A 27934-nucleotide genomic window follows, 5' to 3' on the forward strand; every position below is an offset into this window, starting at 1 on the left:
ACACACACACACACACACACACACACACACACACACACACACACACAGCACATGAGAGATGATTAACAGCTATCTCTGTCCTCATTAAAATTTCTTAGGACATTAACTGTTAAAAGCAAATGCATGGACATGTTAGAGTTAGTTTGTTTCAGCAAAGGGCACATGATGAACCAACCCAGAACCAGGGCTGGGCTCAACAACAGGCAGGTAGGAAGTATGGACAGAAAAAAGAAGTCCTGTTTGGAAATGGCTACATCTCTGTACTAGCCTTATTAGAGGCTGGTGTGAAAAGCCATTGCCTCCTCTGGCTGTCATCTGATCAGCTAGTGGCCTGAGACTGTGTTTGGCCTGGACTCAGTGACTTATTGTAAGAGAGTACTGTTTGCTACATTAGGTCATAGTTTGCTACAGAGGGACTCATGGTACAGAGTACTCAGACAGATTTTGGGCAAACTGTACTTGATTTGACAGAAATATATGCAGTAGAAAAACAATATATATGGTTTGTTTTTGTACAGTGTAGTCTGAGTAGGATTTCTCCTCTCCTAATTCCTCCTGGGTCCTCCCACTTCCTCACCTATCCAAATCTACACCCTTTCTTCCTCTCTCTCAGAAAATAGATGGACATCTAGAAAATAATAATAAAATAAAAATACTAACAAACCTGTATAGGACCAAACAAAGAAACAAACAAACAAAAACAGAAAAAAATCAAAGAAAAAAGCACAGGAAACACATACAGATACAGAGAAACGCACATTTGCACACAAATTAAAAGTCACAATCAGAAACCATAACAAACCACAACCAGAAACAAAACAAAAGACATATATGGGAAAAAAAGCCCGAGCAAACATTATGGGACAAACATCCTCCAAACTACCATTTAGTTTGTTTTGTGTTGGCATCTACTGCTGGGCAAGGGGTCCAGCCTTAAGAGAGGTTTGTATACCCAGTGAAATTCCACTGGGAAAAAACCCCTAATTTTTCCTTTGGGGGCTGTTTTCAATTGGAGACAATTCTGGGTTAGGTATTAGGGCATGCGTCCTTTTCTCCTCTCAGTGCTGGGGTCCCATCTGGCTTAGCCATGTGTAAGATCCATGTGTGCTGTCACAGTCTCTACAAGTTCATATTGCACCAGTCCTGCTGATTCTAGCGGGGCTTTGTTTCCTTGGTGTTGTCTATCCCTAGTAGCTCTTGCAGATTTTCTATATCCTCTTCTGCAGAGTTCCCTGAGCCCCAAGGGGAAGGATTTGATGGAGACATCCTATTTAGGACTGAACATTCAGAGACCTCTCACTCTCTGTGCATGGTTCAATTGCAGGTCTCTATATTTAATCCCGTCTACTGCAGGAGGAAATGTCTCTGATGATGGCTGAAGAAGATTCCATTCTATGAGTAAATTGTCATACTATAGCAGAATGTCATTAGTATTCATTTATTGCTATTGCTAATATTCCTATTAGCAGAGCAGTAATATTTGGATTTCCACTAGGTACTTGACCTATCTACTCTCAGGTTCTTAGCCACCCTAGCAGAGTGGGGGATAGGTGCCTGTTCATCAAATAGTAGTTGGTTAGGCCACAACTTTTGTGCCACTATTACAGTAGTGTATCTTGCAGGCAGGTCACCATTGTTGTTAAGAGGGCTGCTATGCTGACCCTCTAAAAAGAGTTTATCTTTCTCCTCTGATAGTGTACAAAATACCTTACAGAATATGAACACTAGTCCATAAGGGTGAAGTTTCTATATAGGCATCAGCTCGACTTTTCTGTGTTCAATGAGTTATACAGGTATTAGTCAATGAATTATTCAGGTATAGGGTCATACGCAAAGTTTGTGAAGAGCAACCAACAGCCTTGTAAATAGTCTAGGTTGAGGGTTTTCAGGGAGTTTTTGGCCAACAGCATTATTAGATGTAACCCAGTCCTGGCACTGGAGGTTTCATTTGGTGGTGAGAGATGTTCAGTTGGGGTACCATTTCCCCCAAGTATTTCACAGTTATGTTTAAATCACTTTCATGTACATATACATTTTAAGAAGCTTATGGTTTCCAAATGAGCACCTCCATTGGCCCTTAGTTTTATCTGTCCCTCCCAAGTTCTCTCTCTTAACTCTTTCTCTTCCTTCTCCATTTTATCCTTCATCCCATATATTTTTAATTGGCTACTATAAAATTTGATATTGAATAATGCATTAGAAGATAGTAAATATTAAATTTTATTAAGTCTCATCCCCCTCTTTTTCTTCCTTCCTTCCTTCCTTCCTTCCTTCCTTCCTTCCTTCCTTCCTTTTTTTTAATTATTTGAACATTTTTTCATAGTTAATGGCTTGGAGGTCAGTGAGGAATGCCACTTCTATCACTCATGATAGATTTCACTAACATTAACTTTCATAGACTATTAATAATCATAAATGCAATTGTTTCCTAAGATAAGTTAACAGAAATTAACTGTTTTTTTCAAGTTTCACATGTAGAATTTTTGTTCATTTGTTTGAGATTGTGTCCCATCTTCTCTTAATAATCTATAGTATAGGCAGGCCAGCCTTAAACATATAGAGATCCACTTTATTTTATGTTCTTTCATGAATTTTTGCTTTTAATAATCTCCTATATCTCAAAAAGAATGGAAAATTATAAACATATATAGACACATGTAGATAGGCTCACGGTAAAGCATTTGAAATTAAATTTAAAAGAATTGTTGAAGTCATAATAATCCATTACTTTAGTTTAACAACTTATGCTTTCATGTCTTACACAAATTCTTTTACAATACACCTTTACATATGTCCTCATGTTCATAACAAGCCACTTCATTTATGTCACATTTATTTAGACTTAAAATCAGTTTGGAAGAGAGACTTACTATAAACACATTTTCACCATTTACTTTTTAGCAAGAAAAGGAAATTTACTACTGTCATTTCTTGAAAGTGTGAGCAACCTTTAAGCAGCAGGTGGAGTTAATTAAGAACAGCTGAGAGACGTTCTGGAAGCTTCCCACTCAGAGAAGCATTCTTGTGTGCACGTTGGAAATTTTCATGCTGCTTAAGAAACAGAGGACTAAATGGCTGCCTTTGAAACCAGCAGTGTGAGGACAGTTGTGATGGCAATACTATTCTAGTTTTATGTGTTGAGTATAACATGCAGTAGCATTTTGAAGTAATGCAATTGGGTCCTTAGGACTTACAACTATCGTGTTAGTTCCATCACAAAAAAGAAATCCTCCTTTTCATTTTGGATACAGTTCAAACTGCTGGCTCTGCCCCAAGACAAGAAAGGGAATCAGGCACCAGAGGATTGGAATGAATACTAAACCAGGAATGTGGTGGTAGTATCCACCTGTTCCCCAGTCAACAGAGGACTAGTACTCAGTACTGATGGCTGGATCTGTCGAGGTGTGATGAATGGGGAGTCGCTCTAGCAAGACAGGGTTCACTCTCAGCTCTATTATTTTTTTACCCCCAAATCCCCAGACAAGTGGCACAGTCCCACTGAACCCAGGCTTCCTCATTTGAGAAGCTTATGAGGATAAAGTCAGATTATGAATGTATTTGACATGTAATAAGGCTACTGTTTATATTGTAGTACAACGTACAGGAAAGAAATAACTTAAGTGTACATTGCTTATTTCCTAAAGGTGCTGAGAATCTAGTGGGACAGCCAAAGCATGCACACAAAACCAGGTTGAGTTCTTAGTCTTATAAGTAGATAGAGTAGAGGGAAGATAGATTCCTATCAGGATGCTGTGTTTGCTAAGAAAATATTTATCATTAACAAGTCACTAAAGCTGCATCCCTACCTATATTTCTATATTTATACATACATACATACATACATACATACATACACACACACACACACACACACGAGTCATGAAAAATGATTAATCATGATTACTCAATGTGGTCATTGGCAAGTGCTACCTTAAAAAAGTATAGTCCATAAAATATGTTGTAATTAATTCTCTTGCTTAAAATTGAACCACAGAAGGAAGGCATGTGTCAGGGTACATCTTACTGGTGTTAGTGTCTATTGGACACATTTAGTGCTAACTTAATAGCTGTATTGATGAGGAAACTCAGTTATATAAACATTGCATACCATTGGTGAGGAAGCTTAGAAAATACAAGTGGTTCACACCTTGGGGTACAGGGCTGAGTGTGGCCCCGTGTGCTCACCAGGTTATTCTTCTCATGGTGGTTTCCCACTTCACACAAGGCCAGCTGGAAATGGCAGGATCGCAGCATTCTCTCTACGCACTTCTCAGTATCTTTTACTTTCACAAATGTAATGACCAGGACAAAGGGAATCTACTACCTTACTCTTCATCAATGATCAATAATGAAAATGAGATATCCTAACCAATGTATTTGCAATGCAACGGTAACTTCAGGGAGTTTTATTGAGTTCCAATAGAACTATCTGCAGTATATAAGGTAACAGAAAAGCTGAATGCTTTGTGAATTTAGGATACTTGATTCTCTAAGCCGTTTTTCAACTGTTGTGTCACGTATTGTCATCTACCACACACATTCTTCTCTAAGCCAATTCCTCATCTTATCTCTGAGTGTAAGATTACATTTCCCCCTCACCCCCAGAGAACTGCTTTGAGTTAAAATTAAATCATGCAAGCCATCCCCGACGATTGAAATTTGTGGCACAAGGGTTAAGTTTGGAACGTCAGCAGATTCTACCCTGGGAGGAGGAAGTGCTTTCTCAGTTGTGTCTTGGCTTCATGGGGGGAATGCCAGCTGTGGCACCTATCAGTGTGCTCAATGTCAGGTAAATATCCTGCACAGAGGCCGTTTTCAGTTTCACTAGTACACATGCACACAGACATGCAGAGAATTTCTGTTCTGGCAGTCAGCACTTTCTGCACATCCTGTAGGTATGGGCAGATCATCTGCGGTCCCTTCTAAAGGCAAAGCAGTAAGTCCTTCCTTATTCCTCTGACGATGCACATGTGTATGTGAAAATAAGGATGAGGGCAGGGACGGATCGTCTTAGTTCTTCTTCATTTACCCTTTAACATATAACCGTGTGGCATATAGTAAGTACTTCAAAATAACCAGCTATCCACAAAATAACTTGTGTTACTGATGAGTTATTTTTAACCGTTTTTTTCCTCAAAATACTTACTTTACAGACTTAAGTCCTCTATTTCTAAATGGAAAGCTATTGTTTTCCAGCATGCGTACATTTACACTGGTACAGCCATGAGTTCTGTCAGGAATTTTAAGCACATTCACTTAGTGAGTCACAACGGGGAATGATTTCCTTTTCAGGTGGTACACATAATACAAGTGCCTTTCTTCTTTTATTGCTTTAAATTTAATGTTAGATTTCTTGATACTGGTACACTGACATGGTTAAGGTAAAGAAATAGATGTAAAAGAATTTTATGTGTTTAATTTAGCATAATTCTGGCGTACTAGAATTCTGCTTTTCCCTGCTAGAGTTCACCGTTTATGTCCTGCATACATGTGGACCATAACAAGCTTGCAAAGGCCTCTGAGAGCTCTTCATTCCTCAGTAAACCCCATGCACTTCAGAAAATGGGATAAATGAATATGTCTTCAACAATTAAATGGGCATTAGGAAGATGGGCTCTTGACATCCGATAGAAGTAATGAGCTTAATAACAGATCCACGAATGGGATTAGAGACAGACAAATGATTCCTCATAAAAAGCATAATTATCACACTGAAATTTAAGACACCTAATAATTAGAAAGATGTGGAAAAAAAAGCCAAGAACTCAAAGGATTGCATAAACAAATTTGTGGGCACACTAGTCACAGAAAATTAAAACATTGCTATGGCACAAAAATGATACTAAAAAAATAATGAATTTGAGTTTTTATGCTAGTCCAGTGTAGATATTACTATCGTCAGAAATTAAAATTTGAGTTCAGAATTTTTTTTAGTCCTGTGCGTAGTTTATGTGTGGTTGTTGACTTGTAACTATGTGATACCCTCTAGAAAAGGCAATCTCACTGGGAGGCAGATTACTGAGTATTGTAAACAAAAGACCTTAGACTTTGTATATTTCATGTCCACCTCAGTGGGGCCACAAAATCACCAGCTGAAGGAATTGTATCCCAACCAAAAAAAATATCTATGCAGATTTTTAAAAATAGTGGTTATAATGTCAGGGAAGTCACGGGGGTGGGGTTTACTTCAAGACTTTATACTTGGTTCAACCTTGAACAATTCAATGTGAAAAAAGCAATCTAGGTTAGACTGTGCTGTCTGTGGGCCGGTCTGTGCGGTGCCACGAAGCTGCTTCTGACTGACGGATGTCTGCTTTCAAGCAGATGGTCTCTGAAGCCAGAGAGTAATCAGACCTATGGGGATAAAAATCACATTGCCTATCTTAGGGGACAGTAGTGAATTAACACTGCAGGACGCCTAGCATGATAAAACATCGATGAAGGACATTTTCACTTGATTGGGTCTGGGTTTATTTTTTTTTTTTCATATTATGAGAGCTGTAAAAGAGGCAAAAGGAGATAAGCTTAATTTAAGTCCATTTCTCCTCATCCTGAAGTATTTCACTGAGGGTACACTTTAATGTCCTTCCTGGGAAATATGCTGTCATATCTTAACACATTGATTAGTTTGGGAATGAAAAGCATTTCATTCCAATATATTTAAAAGTGTCAGTCAAACTGTTGTAACATGGTGCTTTCTCTCTATCAATGACTAAATTTGAATATTATTCATTTATAAAACAAACTCTTCGTGGTTGGTGAAGATCCAACAGGGAATTCCTTTGAATTTGTGTGCATGTTTACTGGGTACCTCTGTGTGTTCATTCTAAGGATGCTGAGCTGATGCAGGTAGAACATTCTCAGCAGAGCTGCCTGGTTAGTTAGAAGTTAGCAATAGGATTAGGTATAGGATTTGTCTTTTTATTTATTTTTATTTATTTTAAATTTTTTATTGGATATTTTATTTACATTTCAGATGTTATCCCCTTACTCCATTTCCCCCCGCCCAGGAACCCCCATCTCATTCCCCCTCCTCCTGCTTCCATGAGGATGTGCCCCCACCAACCCTACTCACACCTCCCCACCCTTGAATTCCCCCACACTTGGGACCAAGGATCTCCTCTTCTACCTCTGCCTGACAAGGCCATCCTCCCTTACATATACAGCTGGAGCCATGGGTCCCTCCCTAAGTGCTCCCAGGCTGATGGTTTAGACCCTGGGAGCTCTGGTTGGTTGTTATTGTTGCTCTCCCATGGGGTCGAAAACCCTTCAGCTCCTTCAGCTCCTTCAGCTCCTTCAGCTCCTTCAGCTCCTTCTTTCTAACCTTTCCATTGGGAATCACATGATCAGTTCAATGGTTAGCTATGAGCATCTGCCTCTGTATATGTCAAACTCTGGCAGACCTCTAAGGAGACAACTACATCAGTCTCCTGTCAGCATGCACTTCCTGACATCCACATCAGTGTCTACCTTTGGTGACTGCACATGGGATGGATACCCAGGTGGAATGGTCTCCAGACGGCCCCTCCTTCAGTTTCTGTCCCACACTTTGTGAGGATTTGTATTAAGATGGTTTTGAGGGCTGATGAGGTAGCTCAATTGATAGAGTTCTTGCCTGACAGGTGTGGAACAATGCGATTATTCTCAATCACATAACCCAAGTGCAGTGACCCATGCCTACAATGCCACAGCCTTCCTGCCACAGGGGCAAAATCATTCTTGGCTACATAGTAGGTTCAAGGCCGAGTTGGAATATATAAGATCTTAAAACAAAAGAATAAAAATACCTTTCCTTTTTATCCAAACAATATCAGTTGGAGATCCTCAATTGGTATCTGAGGAATGTTTCCACGGCAACAGAATGTAGATGCATTTATGGACTCTCAGTGGAGGAGCAGGAGAGATGGCTTAGAGGTTGAAAGGACCTCCCCTCTTGCAATAGGGTCTCACTATGTAGCAATGGCTGACCTGGAGTTTGCTATATAAAGCAGGCTAATATCAAACTCACAGTGGTGTGCCTCCCTCGGCCTCCTGAGTGCTGGGATTAAAGGTGAGGGTCTCTCTCTACACATGACTACTTGCTGCTCTTGCACGGAACCTGTGTTCAGTTCCTTGCACCAATATAGCAACTCACAATCATTGAAAAGTCCACTTCTAGGGGCTCTAATGCCCTTTCTGCCCTCTGTGGGTACCAGGGACACATGAGTTACAAATATATATGTACAGGCAAATACTCATAGACATGAATTAAAGAGAAATCTTATGAAAAACTCTTCCAGTCATATAGTTCAGCATTTGTTGAATGTGGGCTTTAGCCTATCCTGTTTCTAAGCAGAGATCTGAGAAGCTACAGTAAGAGCCCCAGTCATAAGGCTTATTTCCCCCATGTTCACACTGGGATTCCCTCACTCACCTGTATATGTCATTGAGTTTTCTTGACTTTGTATGGCTATTGACCCACAGAGTTGTCAGGTAAATGACTGTGTTTCTGCTAAGCAATAGTGGCTTCCCAAATCAGTGTACAAAATTCTATAGGCAACAAGTGCCTTCCTTAGTCATCATAGGGAGGGAGTGTTCCTAAGGAAGATGGGAGCCAGTGTCCTTTGTCCTTCAGGTGAGACTCAGGACTACCAGCCAAGTCACACTTTTATCCCACTGTCTTTCAATCTTAAAGAAAGGATTTATTCCTTTTAACATATACTTACGACCACCCCCCTTCAGTGTTCTTTCAGTGTTAATTAGAATTCTAAAACCACAAAACTCTTTTAAGTCTTATGGTATCTTGAAGTTAGGGCAAAAATCTGGCCTTCTGCCTTCCTACTAAGCTAGACTTAGGTACTTGCCTTTGTATGCTAATTAAACAAATAAGAGTGAAAAGCAGAGAGAGAGAGAGAGATTTAATCACTACTTTGGAAAAAGAAAAAAAAAAACCCAGTGATCTCAAGTTCATCTCCAAGATACTAACCCAAGTTTAAATAGGGGTCAGATTTGAGCAAGAGGGTCACATGATTAAGCAGTATGGGTCAAGGCATGGTCTCATTGTTTGTTTTCTTGTTGTAGTTCTGTAATATGGCTCAACTGTCATTGCTGTTGCTTGAGGAGATCCATTTGGTTCCTTCAAGATGACTGGTCTCTGGGCAGTTTCTTGTCTTATCAGATAATTGCCCTTGTCGGGAGGTTTGCATCCAGGGTGGCTTGGCTGGTCCTGGAACTCAAGGTGTCTGCAGGTTTAGGATACTGGCTTATAGCTGTATAGCTTTAGGCTTGATGTGGGTGAGATAGGCTGAGCAGGGAAAGAGTCTTTCACCAAGACAGAGTCAAGCATCAGTACCACCCAAAGGTTGTCAGCAAACGCAGTTTCTATATGTCTATTGTATTGTTCTTCTGTCAGAAGGAAAGTCTTACGAGAAACTGAGTGTTTCTAATAGCATTCAAATACATGGCATTAATTTAGTAGAATGAATCAAAATATCTAAAACTAAGCACAAATATTCAGATTAGGAGTTACAAGATATGACCTCAGGATCCAACATTTAGCTTGCTATATTTATGAAATCGGCATCAGTAAGAACAGTATGCAGATCACCATTTTAATCATCCTGGAAACAATAATATTAAAAAGTTTAATAGTATTAACAAGTCTCCTACTTCAGAGGAATGTAACTTACAGCAATTAAAGAGAATTTGCTGGCATACCACTTGACAATCTTTTCAAACTCTCCTTATCGGTTTGAAATGAAACAAGGGTTTGATGGAGATGAATAATTAATCCAAGTAAAGCTAGAATTGAATCCAAGTAAAAGCTAAAACTGAGAACGGTTTCTTGGTGCATTTCTTCTATAGTCATTGCTAATGATATATCCAAGTGGCCCATGCAAAGATGACATTGGCATTGTGTGTCTGTGCACACTTGTTGTCCTTCAGGCTTTGTGAGTTTGTCAGGTTCATCACTATCCTGCCATGTCTCATGACAAGACTATGAAAGTATTCTTTTCTCTGTGTGCTACAGGAAATCTTGTCACACAGAATACACACGCACACACACATACACACACAGAAGCACACACAGACAGACACACACACAGAAGCATACACACATACATATATACACAAACACACACAAGCACACTAGTGTACACATACACACATATGCACACACATCCTCTGGACTTCACTTGTTAGATAATATTTAAAAGCACAGAGGTATACATCAAAATAATCTGCTGTGCTCTGTCATAGGTTTGCTGCGCACATGTCCTGGAATATTCCTTATTTTTCTCATTAGATTAGTATTGAAATAACCTAATAATAAGTGTAATTATTTTTAAATCTGTATAGAGTCATGGGCTCTGAAACACTGGGGAAGTATTCTTTTAGTATATAATAGGACTTAGAAACACACATTTCTCTTTATATTCATGCTGGGTGCAAAGAAAACCCTATTTTGCTGATGTTCGGATACAGAAATGGAACTGTGTCAAGACAAATTGAAGAGGAAGCTTTTTTTTTTTGTCACATGAAGGTTATAAAGGAGGCACACTTAATGATAACCATATGTTGCATATTAAAATAGGTGGGACTGAACATTTGATTTCCTCCCGGAGAATGAAGCTTTGTAGAGCCAAGTACAGTTGGTTACAGGCTTTGAGGGTCCTAGGGACAGGTACAAATTAGCCAAACAGAGAGAGTGGTTAGTCTCTGGTCTGTCTAGCCCTTCTCCCAGAGGAGTTACTGTTGCTTCTTTTTACTATACTGAGCTTTGATGTTAGAACTTTCCTGGCTAGAAAAAAACAAAAAAACCTCAAAAAAACAGAAAGCTGTTTTGAAGGCTTGCTTTCCTCCTGCTAATCCTTGAATAAAATCTCTATCTTTATTTTTTTCATAATTGGAGGGGAAGGTAGATGGGCAAAAATCTGTCTCCTCCCCCTGCCATTCCCCCTCCCCTCCCCTCTTCTCCCTCTCTCTCAGTATGTGTGTGTGTTTGTGTGTGTGTGTGTGTGTGTGTGTTTGAATCCTCTTTTATCTACTTATTGATTAAAAGTAACTAGGCTTCTGTTGTCTAAAGCTGTTTTGCCAAGAGCTGTAATCACAGATTGACCCCATTGTAGAACAGTGTTCTGACATGTGTATTTGCCGACATGTGCATGCAAGAAAGAGAAGAGTATGCATTTGAACCTAAGGGTACTTCATTTTTTTTTCTATATACAAATCTTGGAAGTTTATTTTAATTCTGTCCTTGAAATTCATGTTTTGAACCACATGATCATAACAGTTTTATTTACTTCATTTCTTCACTTTGAGAGAACTGAGTCCTTTCACGGGGTTGCAGAAGAATTTCACATATATTAAACTGCTTAAGAGGCTTCTGGCAGTGTGGCAAAATGATACATTTACTATAACACTAGGAATTTTATTTGCTTAATTCCAGGGGTTTGCTCCAAGTCTTAAACTTGTATCTATTTTTTTTAAAATTAACTGAGAAAGGAGACAACCAGTTATGAAAATAGTCTGTAACAACAAAAGCACCTGTCATCTGCCCATTCCTCAGAGAAGCTTGGCAGATATCCTTAAGGACTTCCTGGTGTGTTGATTCTCTCCTAAAAATAAAAGATTAATTTGTATTTATGTACGTGTGTGTGTGTGTGTGTGTGTGTGTGTATGCTACACACACTGTGGGTGCAAACAAAGGCCAGTATAGAGTGTGGAGTGCCCTGGTTGTATGCTGCTCTGCATGTGTGCTGGGAACCAGTTCTGAATCTTCTGGAAGAGCAGCAAGTGCTTATTAACCAGAGAGTTATCTCTCTAGCCTTCTTGAATGGCTTTTTAGTCATGTGTATACAATGCCAATTTTCTCCACATTCCCAACTGAAGAAGATTCTGGGTTTTTCCTCACTCAGATCTTAAGTTTTTGGTAGTTGCAAATAACAGAAAGTAGAAGCAGACGTAACAGGTAAGAATTTCCTGTGTAGTAGTGATGTCATAAATGCTACGGCTTACGAAGTTCACGTAGAAGGGGTAAATGTGGTCATGCCAAAGGAAATGAAGCCAGTTTATCATCAGTGAGGAATCTGCAGCGTTTTCTGCTTTGATAATTTGCACAGACTATGACAGATGTGAAATTAATCTTCAGTCTCCCCCATCCCTGAGTAATCATATGACTTAAGAAACTTGTAGGCGTCTTTTCCCATAATGACATATCATTTTTTATAGTTTTATTATGGATATTAATTATCCTTTAGCTCTTTTCTTGGTGCATAGTAAACAATAAATATCACCTACAATTACTTGTGTCATGTACAAATTGGCAGTATTTTGTTGACTCAGTTTTTAAATGAAGTTTATTTTGGAAAAACTGTTAATATTTTTATATTTTATATGTGGGACTTCACAATTTATTTTCATTGATTTATAATAAGAAAAATAAGTTTTTCTTTATGAGCTCTTCATAGTGCCGTGTGGAACACTGAGCTATGCTTAAGTGATATAGGAAGAAACCTGGAAAGGAAAATCCCACTGGAGTTTAGCATTAGCTAAAAACAGCAAAATCATTTCATAAAGGAAGCATCTTAAAGTGAGTCACAATTCAGTCCCTGCATCATTGCAGATGGACTGGGGCACTCTGCCATCAGCCTGGCTTTCAGGAAGGATGTAGCACAAGGCATGCTGGGAAGGAGAATGTTTCCACACTCTGTACACATTGAGGCATTTCCAAAGAAGCAGAGCACGGATTTGGGATGTATAGATTTCAACCACGCCTTTCCACTCTAAAGCATCTGTGTGACTTGGAAACCTATAACCCATGTGGTACTCAGACTGATGTGAGATAATTCATTTCTTGGCTTTTCAGGGTTCCTGTGTGTAAATGACTTAACGATGTGCAAGCAATCATGTATTTGAGAAATACATGAGAAAATATTCCCAATTCTATTACCTTCCCATCATCACAACTCTTTTAAAAACAGCTTTGACGGAGTGTGCCAAGAACCTCTGCCAAGTGTAGTCTTCTTGTTCAAGGGAAAGGGGCTGTGCAATCTATTAAGGAGAATGTCATCAAACCTGAAAGAAAACAGAAGTCACCAAACTCAGTTCTCACGTCCAAATATGAGCATTACATCCCTCTTCAGACCCCTTTTCTCTTTGGCTAGATATTATACCACAAGAAAATTTACAATAGTTATGTAAGAGCCTTGAACCCTAACAAAAGGTTATTGTCATTATTATGTTAAGGCTTAAAAGTTAGAGTATTTATCCAAGCCTGGGGCGATGTTGTAACTCTGCCTTTGGAACAGCCTTTTAGTCACTTTACATCCTGCTCACTGCCCACCTCCTGGTCACCCTATCCCACAATCTTTCCCCCACATCAGCTTCCCTTCTCCTCTGAGCAGGTGGGAGCTCCCCTATGCATCCCCCCGCCCTATCCTGGCACTTTTTACGAGGCAAATGAGATGGTTTTTCCCAGGATCAGACTTTTAGAGACTGTGGGAAGATGAAATACTTAAAACAAAGTCTCCATCCTGAGAGCTATCATCTTTACCAAGATTTTTCATTCTGGTATTATGTCAGCTGGTTCACATTTAATCATGTTTTCCCCAAATCACTAGGAGGACAAAACTTGCATTAGCCTAGAGCACACCTGCCAGCGAACGCTTTCCCCTCTTTTCAAAGCATCTTATTCTCTCAACATGAGGCTGGACAACTGTAGTGACCCCATCTCAGCACTCTTCCGCTGAGTCGTCTGAAAGCTAACAGTAAAGGAGAAAGGAACCCAAGCAGCTGTTGTTTCATCTAGTTTTAAAATAATTCTTCTTCTTCTTCTTCTTCTTCTTCTTCTTCTTCTTCTTCTTCTTCTTCTTCTTCTTCTTCTTCTTCTTCTCCTCCTCCTTCTTCTCCTTCTTCTCCTTCTTCTCCTTCTTCTCCTTCTTCTCCTTCTTCTTCTTCCTCTTTTTACTTGCTAGTATGCTTGGTATCCGTTCATCACTAAAAACCCAATGTGAAAGCAAATGGATAAGGGGCTGTGGAGATGGCCCAGTACATGACACACTTGCTGTACAAGTTGAAGACCAGAACTAGGATTCCCAGAACCCACATACAAATCTTAGAAGGCATCCTCACTTATTGAAGATGCTTTCTTTTTTCCATTGTATGGTTTTGGCTTCTTTATCAAAAATCAAGTGTCCGTAGGTATGTCAGTTTATTTCTGAGTCTTCGATTGGATTCCATTGATCGGTGTGTCTGTTTCTGTACCAATACCACACAGCTTTTATCATGGTTGTGCTATAGTACAGCTCAATACAATACAGGTCAGGGATGGTGATACCTCTAGAAGTTCTTTTCATCAGTGGGAGAGGAAGAGCCTAGCCTCGAAGACACTTGAAGTGCCAGGGTAGGGAGATACCCAGGGGAGCCTTCACCTGTTCAGAGGAGAAGGGGAGGTGGGATGGGAGAAGGATTGTGGGAGGGGTGACTAGGAGGTGGACAGTTAGAGGAATATAAAGTGAATAAGTAAAAGTAAATAAAAAATTAAAAAAAAACTTAGCAGGCATTATGGCCACTGTAATCCCAGTGCTAAGGAGGCAGAGGAGCCCATGGACAGGCAGACTAAGTAGATTAACCCTCTGAAAAGCCTTCAGTTCTTCAAGGGACAGAGCCCACCACCATAAATAAAAATAGAAAGTAAAGTGGCCATGGGACAAGATACCTTATATCAACCCAAGGGCTTTGCGATCATTCACGCCCCCTCACATGTCTATCCCCACACACGTGAACACCCTGCATACAACACTCAAGCATGGAAAAAGGTCTAAAATGGATGACAGTTGAATTTTGCATAGTGTAGATTCATCATTGAATTGGCTGAAGATTAGGAATACAGCAGTAATGGTCATTTTTATTTTAATGGTTCCTTTGGTATCCTTGTGGTTGCCAATGAATGACACCTCAGTGTCTTAAAGCCAGCAGTGAAACATTTATCAGCCCATGCTTGTCTAATGTGCAGGGTTAACACTCTTGTCTTCTTGTTTTTGGTGTATTTGATGTTCTGCGTGATTCACCAAAGGCCTTTTCTTTTTCTTGCAGTCTGACAGCAATGCCAGCTTCCTCCGCGCTGCCAGAGCAGGCAATCTGGACAAAGTTGTGGAGTATCTGAAAGGGGGCATTGACATCAACACCTGCAATCAGGTAATTTGAGCCACACATTAAGAAGCACTCAATATCCAGAGTCTCAGATACCGATGCTCTTTTCTGTTTATATTGATTTACTGACGTATCAGAGGGTTGATCTTAGGCAACCTAATTTTTACCACCTTAACGACTTTTGAAGTGTCAATGATTATTCTTAGAAGTACCATTGTTGGTGAAGTATAGAAAAAAAAAAGTGAATGTCAGTAAATTCTTGTGAAATGAGGTGAACTACTGGGTCTGGTAGAGTGATCGATCTGGTATATTGATTGGTTAAGAATAACATATTACTTAGTTCAAGGTCATCCTCAGGTACATAGTGAAGTCAAGGCCAGCCTGGGTTACAATAAGATAGTGTCTCCAGAAAAATACAAACTAACTAACTAACTAACTAACTAACTAACTAACAAAAAACCCACAACTTTCTTCTAACTGGTTTAAAGAAATATGGTTAATTCTGAGACTACATAAAAGTACTATATTAGTTTAAATGAAGTATTTGGATTGTTTATTAGAGAAAATTATTGATTTTTAATATTATTTGTCCTCAAGACTATTGATATGCTCTTGCCATCTTGGCAAAGATTTTTGTACTGTAAGTTAAAGTGTCTAGAAACTCCAGTAATCACCAAAGCTTATAAATGTTGTTGGTTTGGTTTGGTGTGTGTGTGTGTATGGTGTGTGTGTGTGTGTGTGTGTGTGTATGTGTGCGTGTACAACAGATAGTATAATGAAAAGCAAATGATTATGGCTAATGTCATGTTTCTTGGGGGTAAATTTCATTTTTTTACTCCAAATTATCCAGGAGTGCTGGGATGCGGTTCTGCATCCTCCTGTGTATTCAGCCTACTTTTATTAACTCTTTAGCATTTCTTAAGCTGTGGCTTGTGATCCATAAGCAGTTATAGAACAGAATATGGGTGTCACAAAATATTGATGACAAGAAAAGCTTTCAGAATGTGCAGTAACCAATATTAATTTGAAATCAAATTGTAATGAATCCAAGGTGTTTCTCTCAGTGCTTGTGCTGTCACATAATAGGGCTTCATTTTGGTCTAGACACACAATATGAACTCTTTGGCTTGTGGAACTGTCCCAGAATTCAGCATTGTTGAACACGTAAGGAAATTAAAAAAATATTTATAAGGAAATATAATAATTTAATTATAAAAACCAAAAACTTTAAAAATAATTCCTGACCAACATGCAAGTACCAAGTTAGTATGTGTTTGGATTATATTGCATTTTAAAAATTACTGTATAAATTCCTGACCTAAGTTTCATTAAAAAAAAATTAAATGAGTTTTGACTTGGGATATAGGACAGAATTTCCAATGATTTCAGAAATGATAGTAGACATATTTCTGCTCTTTTCTAATATTTACGCATGTGAAATGACATTGTTGGAATTGGAGAGTATAAAACAAAGTACCAGCCAAGTGACAATGGTGGCACACGCCTTTGATCCCAGCTTTCTGGAGGCAGAGGCAGGTAGATCTCTTGAGTTTGAGGCTACCCTAGTCTACAAAGTGAAGTCCAGGACATTTATGTCCAAATAAAGAAACCCTGTCTCAAACAAACAAACAAACAAACAAACAAATCAATCAGAATACCCGTCAACTCTACATCACTATCTCTGACATCACTGTCATCAAATATTTGGCCAACATGTAAGTTTCATGTAAAAATAAACAAGCATACTCATCTCAGTAGTACATAAAATTTATTTCATCTTTAAAATAAAAAAAAACCTGCTTTAAAATAAATTTCCTTATGTTGAATGGTAAGGGATCGTAAATGGAAATGTTTTAAAAGCCTTGCTCTAGGCCACTGAAATTGGATCTCTCAAATATTTTTCAAAAATGCTATTCTTTATTTATGATCCCCAAATTATTATCTTCCTAGATTCCTATGTATTCATTTCTTCCTAGTTTGGTTACTGAACATTTGGAGAATCACCACATGTTACCAGGGATTCCAGGTCTTCCCTAGTGGGTCTTCTTCTTGTTAATAAAATAACTTAAGAACAAACTCAAACAACAGCTCCAGGACAAGTTTGTTCCAGTTTAAAAACACACCCCAGGGAGGCAAGCTGCCAGGAAGAAGCTGTTCAGGGAAAAAGAAAAGGTCCTGCTCTCTGAGTTAAGCTGGTATGGAGGTCAGCCCATGGCATGGAGGCAAAAATTGGAGGAAAAAAAAAAAAGAGAGAAACCCAAAACATCCTTAGGAAAAAGAGAAACCAAAACGGGAAAAATTACACTTTTTTGAGTAACTCAGAAAAATGGGCAGACTTCCAAGGTTGTATGGATGGGAATTTTGAGACGGAATAGCACAGTATTTTGTTTAAAAGATTATATTATTCCTCCTGTCTCTATAGCCTGGCTCAAGGTGGTTCTGCCCTCCTGAGGGTTGGCCCCTTGGCTAGGAGAGTGACCCGCCCAACTTGATTAAGGAACAAGACAACTCCATATTTCCACATAGAGGTAGAATCCATTCTGAACTATACCACTCTGTCCACCCCAAGCCAGCTGTTCACATCAGTCAGCGCTGACCAATGTCTAGTATGCATCTTCACAGGGGACCACTGTGGACCTTCCACATTCAGACTCACATTCGCTCCTGTGTCTTCATGGTCATTTAGCAGAGCGAGCAGAAAGCCCTCGTGCATTCAGCTGTGTTGTTTCTATCCTGGTGACTTTATGTTATTTCATGTTGCCATTCTAAAATAAAAATATATTCATGGCATTTCTAACATTCATAAATTTCCTGTGGCTGAGAAGACCTGAAAGAGTAGGCCATTGTGTTACAGTCACCTGGAGACGACTTCTCTATTTTCTTTTGAGAATCACAAGAGGGAGAAACATTGTCATTGATGACGAGATTGCTCATCTGCTCCTCTTTTAGGGAAGTATGGCACTCATCACACAGAAATACAGAGACTTACTTGCTTTTGCAGTTAACTTGATGGATGACAGGAACAGAAAGCCCTTGGATTGTGAGATCCTGGGCCATCTGCTGGGGTAGTGTCTGCAGTGAGTAGTCATGAAGGACTAGGTCTAGACATTACCAACCCTGAGGCCCAAAGCAGGCTGATGTGAATTCCCCCAGGCCTTCATGGTTGAACGTAGCCTACATAAACAGGCGTCCACCATTGCCCCTTGTGTCCACTGTGATGCATTTGATGACAGGGTCTGGCACCAGCGGCATATGACACTCAACTGCTGCATTTGCTGTGGATTACACAGCCCTTGCTCAAATCCAGGAGACTTTGCTCCTCTGCTAACATCGTGAGATAGTTACAGAGTAGCTCTATAGCTTGAAGGTGAGACATGTTGATCTGATATGCTTCTATTACTCTTTTGAACAAGTAATTTGAACTTAAAGTATATTAATTATATTAAGAAAGAAAATCCAAGCTCCTATATGCATATATGTATTCATATACATATTTACTCAATAAAGTGCCTTAGAGTTTAAATTTGAAATGTTTTATATTTTTGACATGCTACCTTAGGTTCATTGAGTAAATTAAAAACATTCCCCAACTTAATATAAACGAGTTCCATTTCTAAGTTGGCAGTATATTAATAAACAGGATACGTGATTGTTACTTCATTTATATAAATATTAAATAAACATTTCATGATTAATGTTTAAAATAGCATTAAGTAAAATGAAACTAACCTATTTCAGACCAAGTTCAGGTCATCTTAAAGTAATTTGTGACAGGTCAAGGTTATTAATTTTATTTTTTTGATGCCATTTTAGGAGGGAGTTCTCTCTCAATAGTAAATACTCTGTTCATGAGTGATTGATGCTAAGCCCACCCTCTTGAGCTGATTTGAAAAGTTTTCATGTGTCTTGCACCTTTCTTCTAGAAGTCTTCTATTCCCTAATATCTCACCTAAACAAAATAATATTTATTTCTCTGAGACATGGTATAATAAGCCATAGACTCAAAGCCAAGTTCTATCCCTTTTGGGATGTTATTTCAGTTCAGAAAGTGGCAGTTCTCTACTCTCTAAACAGTGTGAAAGCATGCTCGGTGGTTCTTTCCCAGGATGCAATAACATTTGAACTATGAAATAGGAAACTTAAAACATGATTTTCTATGGTTCCTACAGTCCAATTACAACTACTGTATATATTCAATGAAGAATCCAAAATTATAATTGGCTTCCACAAAGCTATGAGATTGGCTGTCTCAAATCTCTCAGACTTAAGTAGTTGTAAAGCAGATGTTGTTGCCTGTAGTTTATGCCTTATGATTGTTATTATTAAACAATATGTGTTAATTAGAAGTTGTAGCATTAAAGTGGGTAATATCAATTTAGGAGTTATGTATCAAATTTTGTGCCGTGAGTTTTACATGTGATGCTTTGTCTTTAGCTGAGAGAAAATCCTGAGATTTGGGGTAAGCCTCAGTTTGTTGATGCAGAAATTGAGTCCACGTCTCTGTGTCATGTCCAAATTTTATCTGCCACAGGACATCTTGAGTAGATATTTGAGCTGCCTTTAGCAACACATACAGTGGTAGCAATTTTCATTCTAAAGTTTGGACCATACTAATAACTTACCATTATTAATAGAAAAGAGTATTTATTCCTCCTCAGATTAATGTAATAAAGAAATCCCTAACTCAAAGAAAACCATCACCAGAAATTCTACTGGTTTTTACCAAGAATTCTACTGAAATTCAAATAAAATGTAGAACTGAAAATAATTTCCAGATACATGCATATGGTAATAGAGACAGCAACCGTCGAAGCCAAACTTTACTTATTTCTAATTATGTGACATTCAAATACTATGGTGTATTAGAGAAGAAAGAATATCCTGTTTTTCTTCTAAGTTGGGGTTTCCAGGGAACATTATGACATGCAATATAAAAATCAGGACTCCCTTTATCCTGTTGTATTTCTCAACGAAAGATAATTTGGGCTGTACCAACTTTCCAAAAATATCACATGTATTGGGGTGCTGAAAGAGTCCTCAAACTGAATTAGGATCAGATTTTTTTTTTCAAAAAGTAAAATCGGTTTTATATATTATCATGTGAACTTTGAAATTTAATAAAGAATGACTTTAATTTGTAATAATTTAAAGGGAATATAGGGTCAAGAGGCAAAGCTTTGTGATGCGGAATGTCCTTAAAGGGAATGGAGGAATTAGGAAATCTGGCACAAGAAAATGTCCTAAAAACTTCACGTTTTCACTTTTCTTTTCCCAATAATTATAATTATGACCGTTAGCTTGTTTCCTTTAAAAGATTAGACTAGAATTTATTAGTCTTGTTAGTTTTTCCCTGTTAAAAAGACAATTAACCTTAACATTCATTCCCTTATTGAGACTCATAAATACATTTTCTATAAAATATTTATTTAGTAATTGTGTCTGAATTGATATTATAGTGTTATAAACAAGGCTGATACCTAGGTAGTAAAAATAAACTCAGTAACATTTCCATAAACATTTATAGCCAGTTTAAATATTAATAAAAACCCAGGAAGGTTGAGATACTTTTACCATGTATCAAATTTATTTGTTTCACTACAGTAACTTCAAAATAAAGGGCTATTGCTTGGCACCTCTTACATATCTCAACAAGGACCAACAGTTTTTAAAATGTCCTCATTTGGGGTTTTGAATCACTGCCATCAAATTGTAGCAATAATGATGCAAATTTATCAGTTTAAACCCATGTTTTCTTTCCCCCCAAGCAGACAATCTTTTTGTATATGTTTATGTTTTTGTTTGTTTGTTTTCAAGACAAGGCTTCTCTGTGTAACAGAATCCTGGATATCCTGGACTCATTTTTGTATACTAGGCTCAAAACTCACAGAGATCCTCCTGCCTCTGCATCCTGAGTGCTGGGAACAAACACACACATTATCCACCCAGCACAGAGGCCATTCTTAAAGACTGACCTACCTGGGAATCCATCCCATATACAGTCACCAAACCCAGACACTATTGTAGATGCCCAGAAGTGCCTGTTAACAGGAACCTGATATAGCTGTCTCCTGAGAGGCTCTGTCAGAGCCTGACAAATACAGGGGAAGACGCTAGAAGCCAACCATTGGACTAAGCACTGGATCCTCAATGGGGTCTCCAATGGAGGAGTGAGAGAAAGAACTGAAGGAGCTGAAGGGGTTTGCAATCCCATAGGAAGAACAATAATATCAACCAACCAGACCCCCCAGAGCTCCCAGGGACTAAACTACCATCCAAGGAGTACACATGGAGGGACCCATGGCTCCAGCTGCATATGTAGCAGAAGATGGCCTTGTTGGGCATCAATGGGAGGAGAGGCCCTTGGTTTTGTGAAGGCTTGATGCCCCAGTGTAGAGGAATTTGAGGTTGGGGAGGTGGGAGTGGGCAGATGGACACCCTCATAGAAGCAGGGGAAGGGGTGGGATAAGGAGCTTCAAGGGGGGGAACCAGGAAAAGGGATAACATTTGAAATGCAAATAAGGATATCTAATAAAGAATGAATACTAGGGAAAAAAGACATCATTTTAACTCAATAATAATGTTTCTAGAACAGCAAGCCTTCTGTAGCAAGACGATACAGTCAACAATCACTTCAGAAGATGTCCTCTTTGTGTGACTCAGACAATTTTTGGAAGTTATGTTAAAAATGTGGGTGTCAGGAACCAATTTTTTTCCAGCTAAGGGACCCTGGGCAATCTACCTCCTCATGTCTGAATTTATTCAGCCTCAGTGATCATAACAACCTGATGTTGGAGTTGTAGGTGACTGTAGGGAATGTTTGAGAACTTCCCAAAAGAACCAGCACTCGTGAATACTATTGAACAAGACACTCCACATTAGAGTAATGCAGTCGTCTCATACTGACTCTTAGCCTACCTGTTAGCAGAAGCAGTAGTATTTTCATAGGCTGGACAGAATCTTAAATGGTATGTCTGTAGCCTGTGCCATCAGAGAGGAAAGATTATGATTTGTAATTTGGTTATAGTTACTATTTATCTGGATTGTGTTAAACTAAAATGTTTCTCTGCAACTAAAATCTTTCTCACAAATGCCATTTGGATCCATCTGGCTTGGAACAGCCTTTAAAAATGCCAAGAACAGTACTACCAGTCTGGGACTTAATAAGGGCAGTAAAACAGAAATAAAAATAATTGAATTCATGGAATTATTGAACCATTGAATAAACTGTAGTTCTATAACTAGCTATATTAGACACAAATATATTTGTAGAGTATAGTTAAATTTCAGCATGGTTGTCATAGTTTGCTTTCTATTGCCGTGATAAAACACTATGACCAAGAGTAACTTGGTGAGAAAAAGGTTTATTTGGCTTAAACATCTGGATCACAATACATTATGAAGGGAAGTCAGGACAAGGGCTCAAGGCAAGAATAACCTGGAGGTAGAAAGTGAAGCAAAGGACATGAAAGAAGACTTGCTCCACATGGTTCCCTTAAATTCTCTTTTCATGTAATGAAAGCCCACCTGCCCAGAGATGGCACTGCCCACAGTGGGCTGGACCCTCACACATCCATCATTAATGAAGGAAATGCTCTATAGGTTTACCAACAGATCAATATGAGGGGCATTTTCTCAACCAAAATTCCTTCTTCCTAGATGGTCCTTGCTTGTGTCAAGTTAGGCAAAAACTAACCAGGGCACTATTGCTGATGTCTCGTTTAATGAAACAAAGCCTTCCTGCCTTATAGTAGATAAAGTTTTAAATAGATATAAAAGTTTGAAATAAATTCAAGTTTGAAATAAATACAGCCTGTCTAATCTTTTGAACTTCAGCATTGATAGTTACTCAGTAGTAAGCCATTCTGACAGACATTCATTAAGTACTCATTCAAAGCACTAAAAGTTTCCACTGTATTTGCACCTCCTGGAACTGAGAAAAGTCTGAAATGTAATGACTTGTCCGTTTTGGAAACCAGGGGTGATCTTATTTAAATTATTTCTGTGGCTGTGCTCTTAAGTACTGTCTGCATGGTTTAGATTGGAATCGGACACTTTATATTCTGGGAATTCTCTTGAGTCCTCTCTTTCTACGACCAAGGACACAGATTGTATTGCTTGATTTCCCAGCAGCTCCCCATCTTCCAACCTTGCGTCAGCTACCATAGCCACAGCATTCTTTTCTTCCAATCTGATGTCAGGCACAGCACTTTGTTCATCTGTTCATTCAAACAAAGTTTTTGTACTGTCGATGCAGTAGGTCAGAAAGACGCAAGACCCCTGTTCTTAAATGAGGATGGCTTCCATAGACTCAAATATTTGACTATGTGGTCCCCAGTAAGTAGAAGTGTTTTGGAAAAATTAGGAGGTGTGGCCTATTGGAGGAGGTGTGCCATTGGGGGTGGGATATCAAAAGACTTCCACCATTCCCAGTGTGCCCTCTCTTCACTTCCTCTTTATGGGTAATGAAGTGAGCTCCTAGCTCTTCCTGGCAACCCGCCTTCACTTTACCATCATGACTTTAACCCTTTGAAACCATAAGCCTAATTAAACTTTCCATTTGAAGTTGCCTTGGTCATGGTGGGTTTTTTTTTTTTTCACAGAAATAGAAGAGTAGCTAATCCACATGGACCCAGGAAAAACAGTAAATCAGTTGGGCGTGGTAGTGTACGCCTTTAATCTCAGCATTTGGGAGACAGAGACAAGTGGATATCTATGAATACAGAGCCAACTAGCTTCTATAAGACCCATATCAAAAAAGGGAAATAAATAAAAGGAAAAACAAAAGCAGTAAAAGACATGGAAGAGAAATATAACAGCAAGAGAGGAGAGAATGGAACCAGAGCAGTGTGTCATGGCTGACAAGATGCCAATGAATTACCCAACAGAGCTGAACATGAAGCTATGCAGTATGTTCAAAGAGTACATTTTACAAGTTTTGATGAGAGACCTACAAAGAACATGGTAATGTGTCCAAGGACCACCAGGGAGGTCAGCTTGCCTGAAATAAAATGATTGAGAAGAAGAACAGGAGGAGGTTAGGGGAGAACAGGTGATGTTAGAGTTTGTAGTTTATTTTAAGAAAAAAAAGTTGGCTTTGTTGCTAAATAAAAAGAAAGGTGATTAGAAATTTTAAAGAAAGAAGTGATATAAACTGACTTGACTCAGGCTCAGTAGTAGCACCCAGACAGAAGGGAAAGAGGACAGCCTAGGAAAAGATCTTTAATTATTTTAGCTGAGAAATGAGGTGTTTGACCCTAGGGCAACAAGTAGAAGTGATGAGCCCTGTTTGGCTTCTAGGTAGAATTTAAAGATAGAACTGTTGGTTGGTGGTTGTAGAAGATTCTGAAAACACCACAGCATGTAGACTGTGGTCACATGAGGCAAGATAGAAGTTGTTCAACACTATTCTGTATCTGGTGTTTCTTCAAACTTCAGGAGTCTGACACAGGAAGTTTATTTTAGGCATATTTAAGTACAGCATGATTTTGGAAAAAAATGTTTCCTGGTGATAATTCACTTAATCTTATGTTTACAATAAAACTTAAAACATGATTACATTGAACTTCTTTTCAAAGTACACGTGACCTTGTCCATAAAGATAGGTTCTATTGACTAAGAAACAGTGCTCAAGGTAAGGGCATAGGGAGATTGACTGAGATCAATGTAGCAGTCTGAGGGAGCCAGGTGTGACCTGGCTGTACAGATAGGTCACAGGTCACCTGGCTACCCATATCCATTCCCAGGCTTCTGGGCAGAGGACAGGTTCTACATCTCTTCCTGCTTTCCCTATTGTTTATCTGTGAGCACAAGGACCTTGCGTCCTCTATAGATAGATTCAGCACAGGATGATGGCAGAAGAGAGGGTGAAGAATAAAGTTTGGGGTTGCCATGGGAGAAGTGACTATTGTGTTTTTTTATGAACTGTGGTGGAGAGGTCTGTATGATGAGCAGTCTTAAAGGAATAATCTGGACAATTTAAAAAATTTTAAGTTTGCTATGTGGTATCCATTCAAGATTAGAGAGTTGGACACATGAGTCTGAAGTTCAGAAAAGAAGCTTTGACCAGAGGTAGAAACTTCAGTTCAGTCAGCATATAGACAATACTTACTCCTCAGAAGTGGATGAAATTATCAAACTCTTTATGAGTATCTATGAATAATACAAGATGTTTGAAAGCTGAACCTTAGGGAACTCAGGGGCATGAGAGTGGGCAAGAGTTCGAAAAGAAACACCTGGAGGGATTGTGTCCTGGGAGCCAAATAAAAAAGTTATTTTTGGATCTATGAAATGGTCAACTTTGTGAAATACTGTTGGTCAAATAATCTGAAGAACTGAATATTATTGGGAGCATGTGGTAATAAGAGATGATTTCATTAGGGTAATTTCAGTGGAGGGTGGAGTGGAGTCAGATGGAGTTCATTCACTGGACAATGGACAGACAAAATAGTCCTCCAAGGACACATTTTGTAAAGCACAGAGGAGACAAGAGAGTAGCTGAAAGAGGAAACGGGATCGGGAAAGGCATTTCTGTAAAAGGAGCAGTAGCACTTATGCTTCATAAGTGGAAACTATCAGCAGGGAAAGGAAAGAAATCCATGATTTCAGTAAGAGACAGGTAGAGACTAAAGAGGGAGAATGACCAAGGGCTCCTTGAATCTCCTTAAATGACCTTGAAGCTCCTTGATTAGCTGGTAAAGTGGTCAGGCCTGGTACACTGTGGAGAGCTGGCCTTTCCTAAGGGTGTAGATAGTTAAAGAGAGACAGGACATGTGGTTTGGTTAAAGTATCACGAAGTAGAATGAGTATAGGGCTGGAAGCTGAGTGTGTGGTGGCAGCTTTTAACTGCCTTCTGTTTGTTCAGTGAAATGAGTCAAAGTTACTACCGGAATTATAAGAGAGAGATGATAGAGGTTATGGAGAGACAAGGTGTGAAATGATCGACTCAGGAGATAGGAGAGAATGCATAAGATTAACACTGTGATGGTTGTGATCGCCTAGCAATGTTAAGGAACTGCTTGAGATCATGAGCATGGATTTGTAGTGAATCTTGGTAGCATGTGTGTGTGTGTTCTTCTGAAGTCTGGTTCAGGCAGAAGACGGCATTGCTTGTGATTGGGAATGCTGTTTAAGCAAGCGTGTATGGCTAAGCTAGAGAAACGCAAGCAAGCTTAGGATACATGGGAGGAAACATGCGCATCATTCCAAAGAGCATGTGCAGAATGTGTGCCGAATAGACAGAGGGCAACGGGGTACACGAATGGATTCTAGCTATCAGTGGTGGAAGGACTGCTGGCGTTGGATAAGTGGTGGCCAAGGAATTGAGTGGCAAAACAGATCTTGGAAGAAAGATCTCATCTTTTGAAACGGCAAGGGCTAGGGTGTGATTTGGAGTGAGTATACGAGGTAAAGGAAAACATGTGTCATTGGTAGAGAAGAATTCTGGAACCTTAAATTATTTTGGTAAGTCCATGAGTAAGTGAGTGGGAGAGTGTGGCAGTGAAGTTATCGTCTTGAGAGGATGAGGAATGAGAGCCAGGGAACACAGCAGAACACAGAAGGAGGCTTACGGAGGAGAAGGAAGCATTTGGACGATGGGACAGAGTAATAAGCAAGCACAGTGGGTAGGATGGGGGTGCATAAGCCCTCATTCATAGTCTGGTAGCCTCAAGGAAGCTGTATCGTCAGGATTTAGCTAGAACAAGTTTTTTTTTTTCCTTGCCTCGAATTTATTTGTAAAAACAGCATAGGACATTGGTCATCTGCAAATAGCGTGTGGGTATGTGTGTCACAGCAGTCCATCTGTCTTCATATCGGCAGGAGCCTTTTCTATGGGGCCTTCACAGGGGCCTGGGCACCTTCAGGAGCCTGGGCTGGAACTGAAGCCTGCGCCTTAGCTGGAGCTTTGGCCTCTGCCTTGGAAGGAGGTTTAGAGTAATATTCTTAGAAGACATTTACCACAGAGAGATGCTACTGGTCAGGCCAGTTGTGACTAAAGGGCTTGGTTTCAGGAGTGGGAAATGTTAAGAGAGAGAATCAGAAGAGGATTACCCAGAGGCATTCAGGAGTTAAGTTTGGATACATGAATGTTGGCCTAATGACTGGCTTCAGTTGAGGAAAATGCAATGACAGATTTACCCTAGGCAGATCCCGAGTGAGCAGCCATTGAGAGCTCAAAGGAAGAGTAGAGGAAGCTAACTGGGGTTTGCTTGTAGGTCTCTTTACAGTTCCACCTTGATCTCTGCTGTCTGAGCTTTGATCAAGGATGTTCTCAACATGACTCTTGTGGGAACTATGACTAGATGCAGGTGGGGCATGAAGAAGTATATATATATGAGGGAGTAAAGCTGGCACTCCTGCTTGTCACCCTATCTCTTTGGTTATTTTCTTCGTGCCATTGGAAGCCACCTGGCCTTTTAGCAGTAGCTGAGATTTTGCCCACTCAGTTTCTCCATTCTTTTTCTTCTTCTGACAACTTTAAAGAATCTTTTCTCCCTTCAGAAGAAGTTTTCTCGCTCCTCCCTCTCTCTACATCTTTCTTATCCAAAGGCAAAATGGAGAACCCCAATTCTAGCCTTTTTGTCTCCTGGAATAAGAAACAAAACGGGAAAAAAGATAATCTTGTTTGTAATGCTAACTACTTCACATTGTGGGGAGCCAGTTCCTAGAGATTAAGGAAACGCATAGATTAAAGATAATTTGGCAGTTCCATATTAAGAAACAGCAGTCATACTGATAATGAGCATGATTCAGAGCTAAATCTCTCTCTCTCTCTCTCTCTCTCTCTCTCTCTCTCTCTCTCTCT

The 27934-nt window shown here is 39.3% G+C and overlaps 1 protein-coding gene across 2 annotated transcripts in view; it reads left to right on the top strand.

Annotated features, from left to right (window-relative positions):
* Positions 1–27934, top strand: part of Ank2 (ankyrin 2) — a 567056-nt gene that overhangs the window by 375333 nt on the left and 163789 nt on the right. For both annotated transcript variants that reach the window (XM_028760361.1, XM_028760362.1), the window contains one exon: positions 15076–15177. In XM_028760361.1, the coding sequence (XP_028616194.1) occupies positions 15076–15177 (102 nt within the window). The remainder of the gene's footprint in view (positions 1–15075; positions 15178–27934) is intronic.

This window comes from Grammomys surdaster, unplaced genomic scaffold (genome assembly GCF_004785775.1).
Source record: "Grammomys surdaster isolate TR1022 unplaced genomic scaffold, NIH_TR_1.0 126531, whole genome shotgun sequence".
NCBI lineage: Eukaryota > Metazoa > Chordata > Mammalia > Rodentia > Muridae > Grammomys > Grammomys surdaster.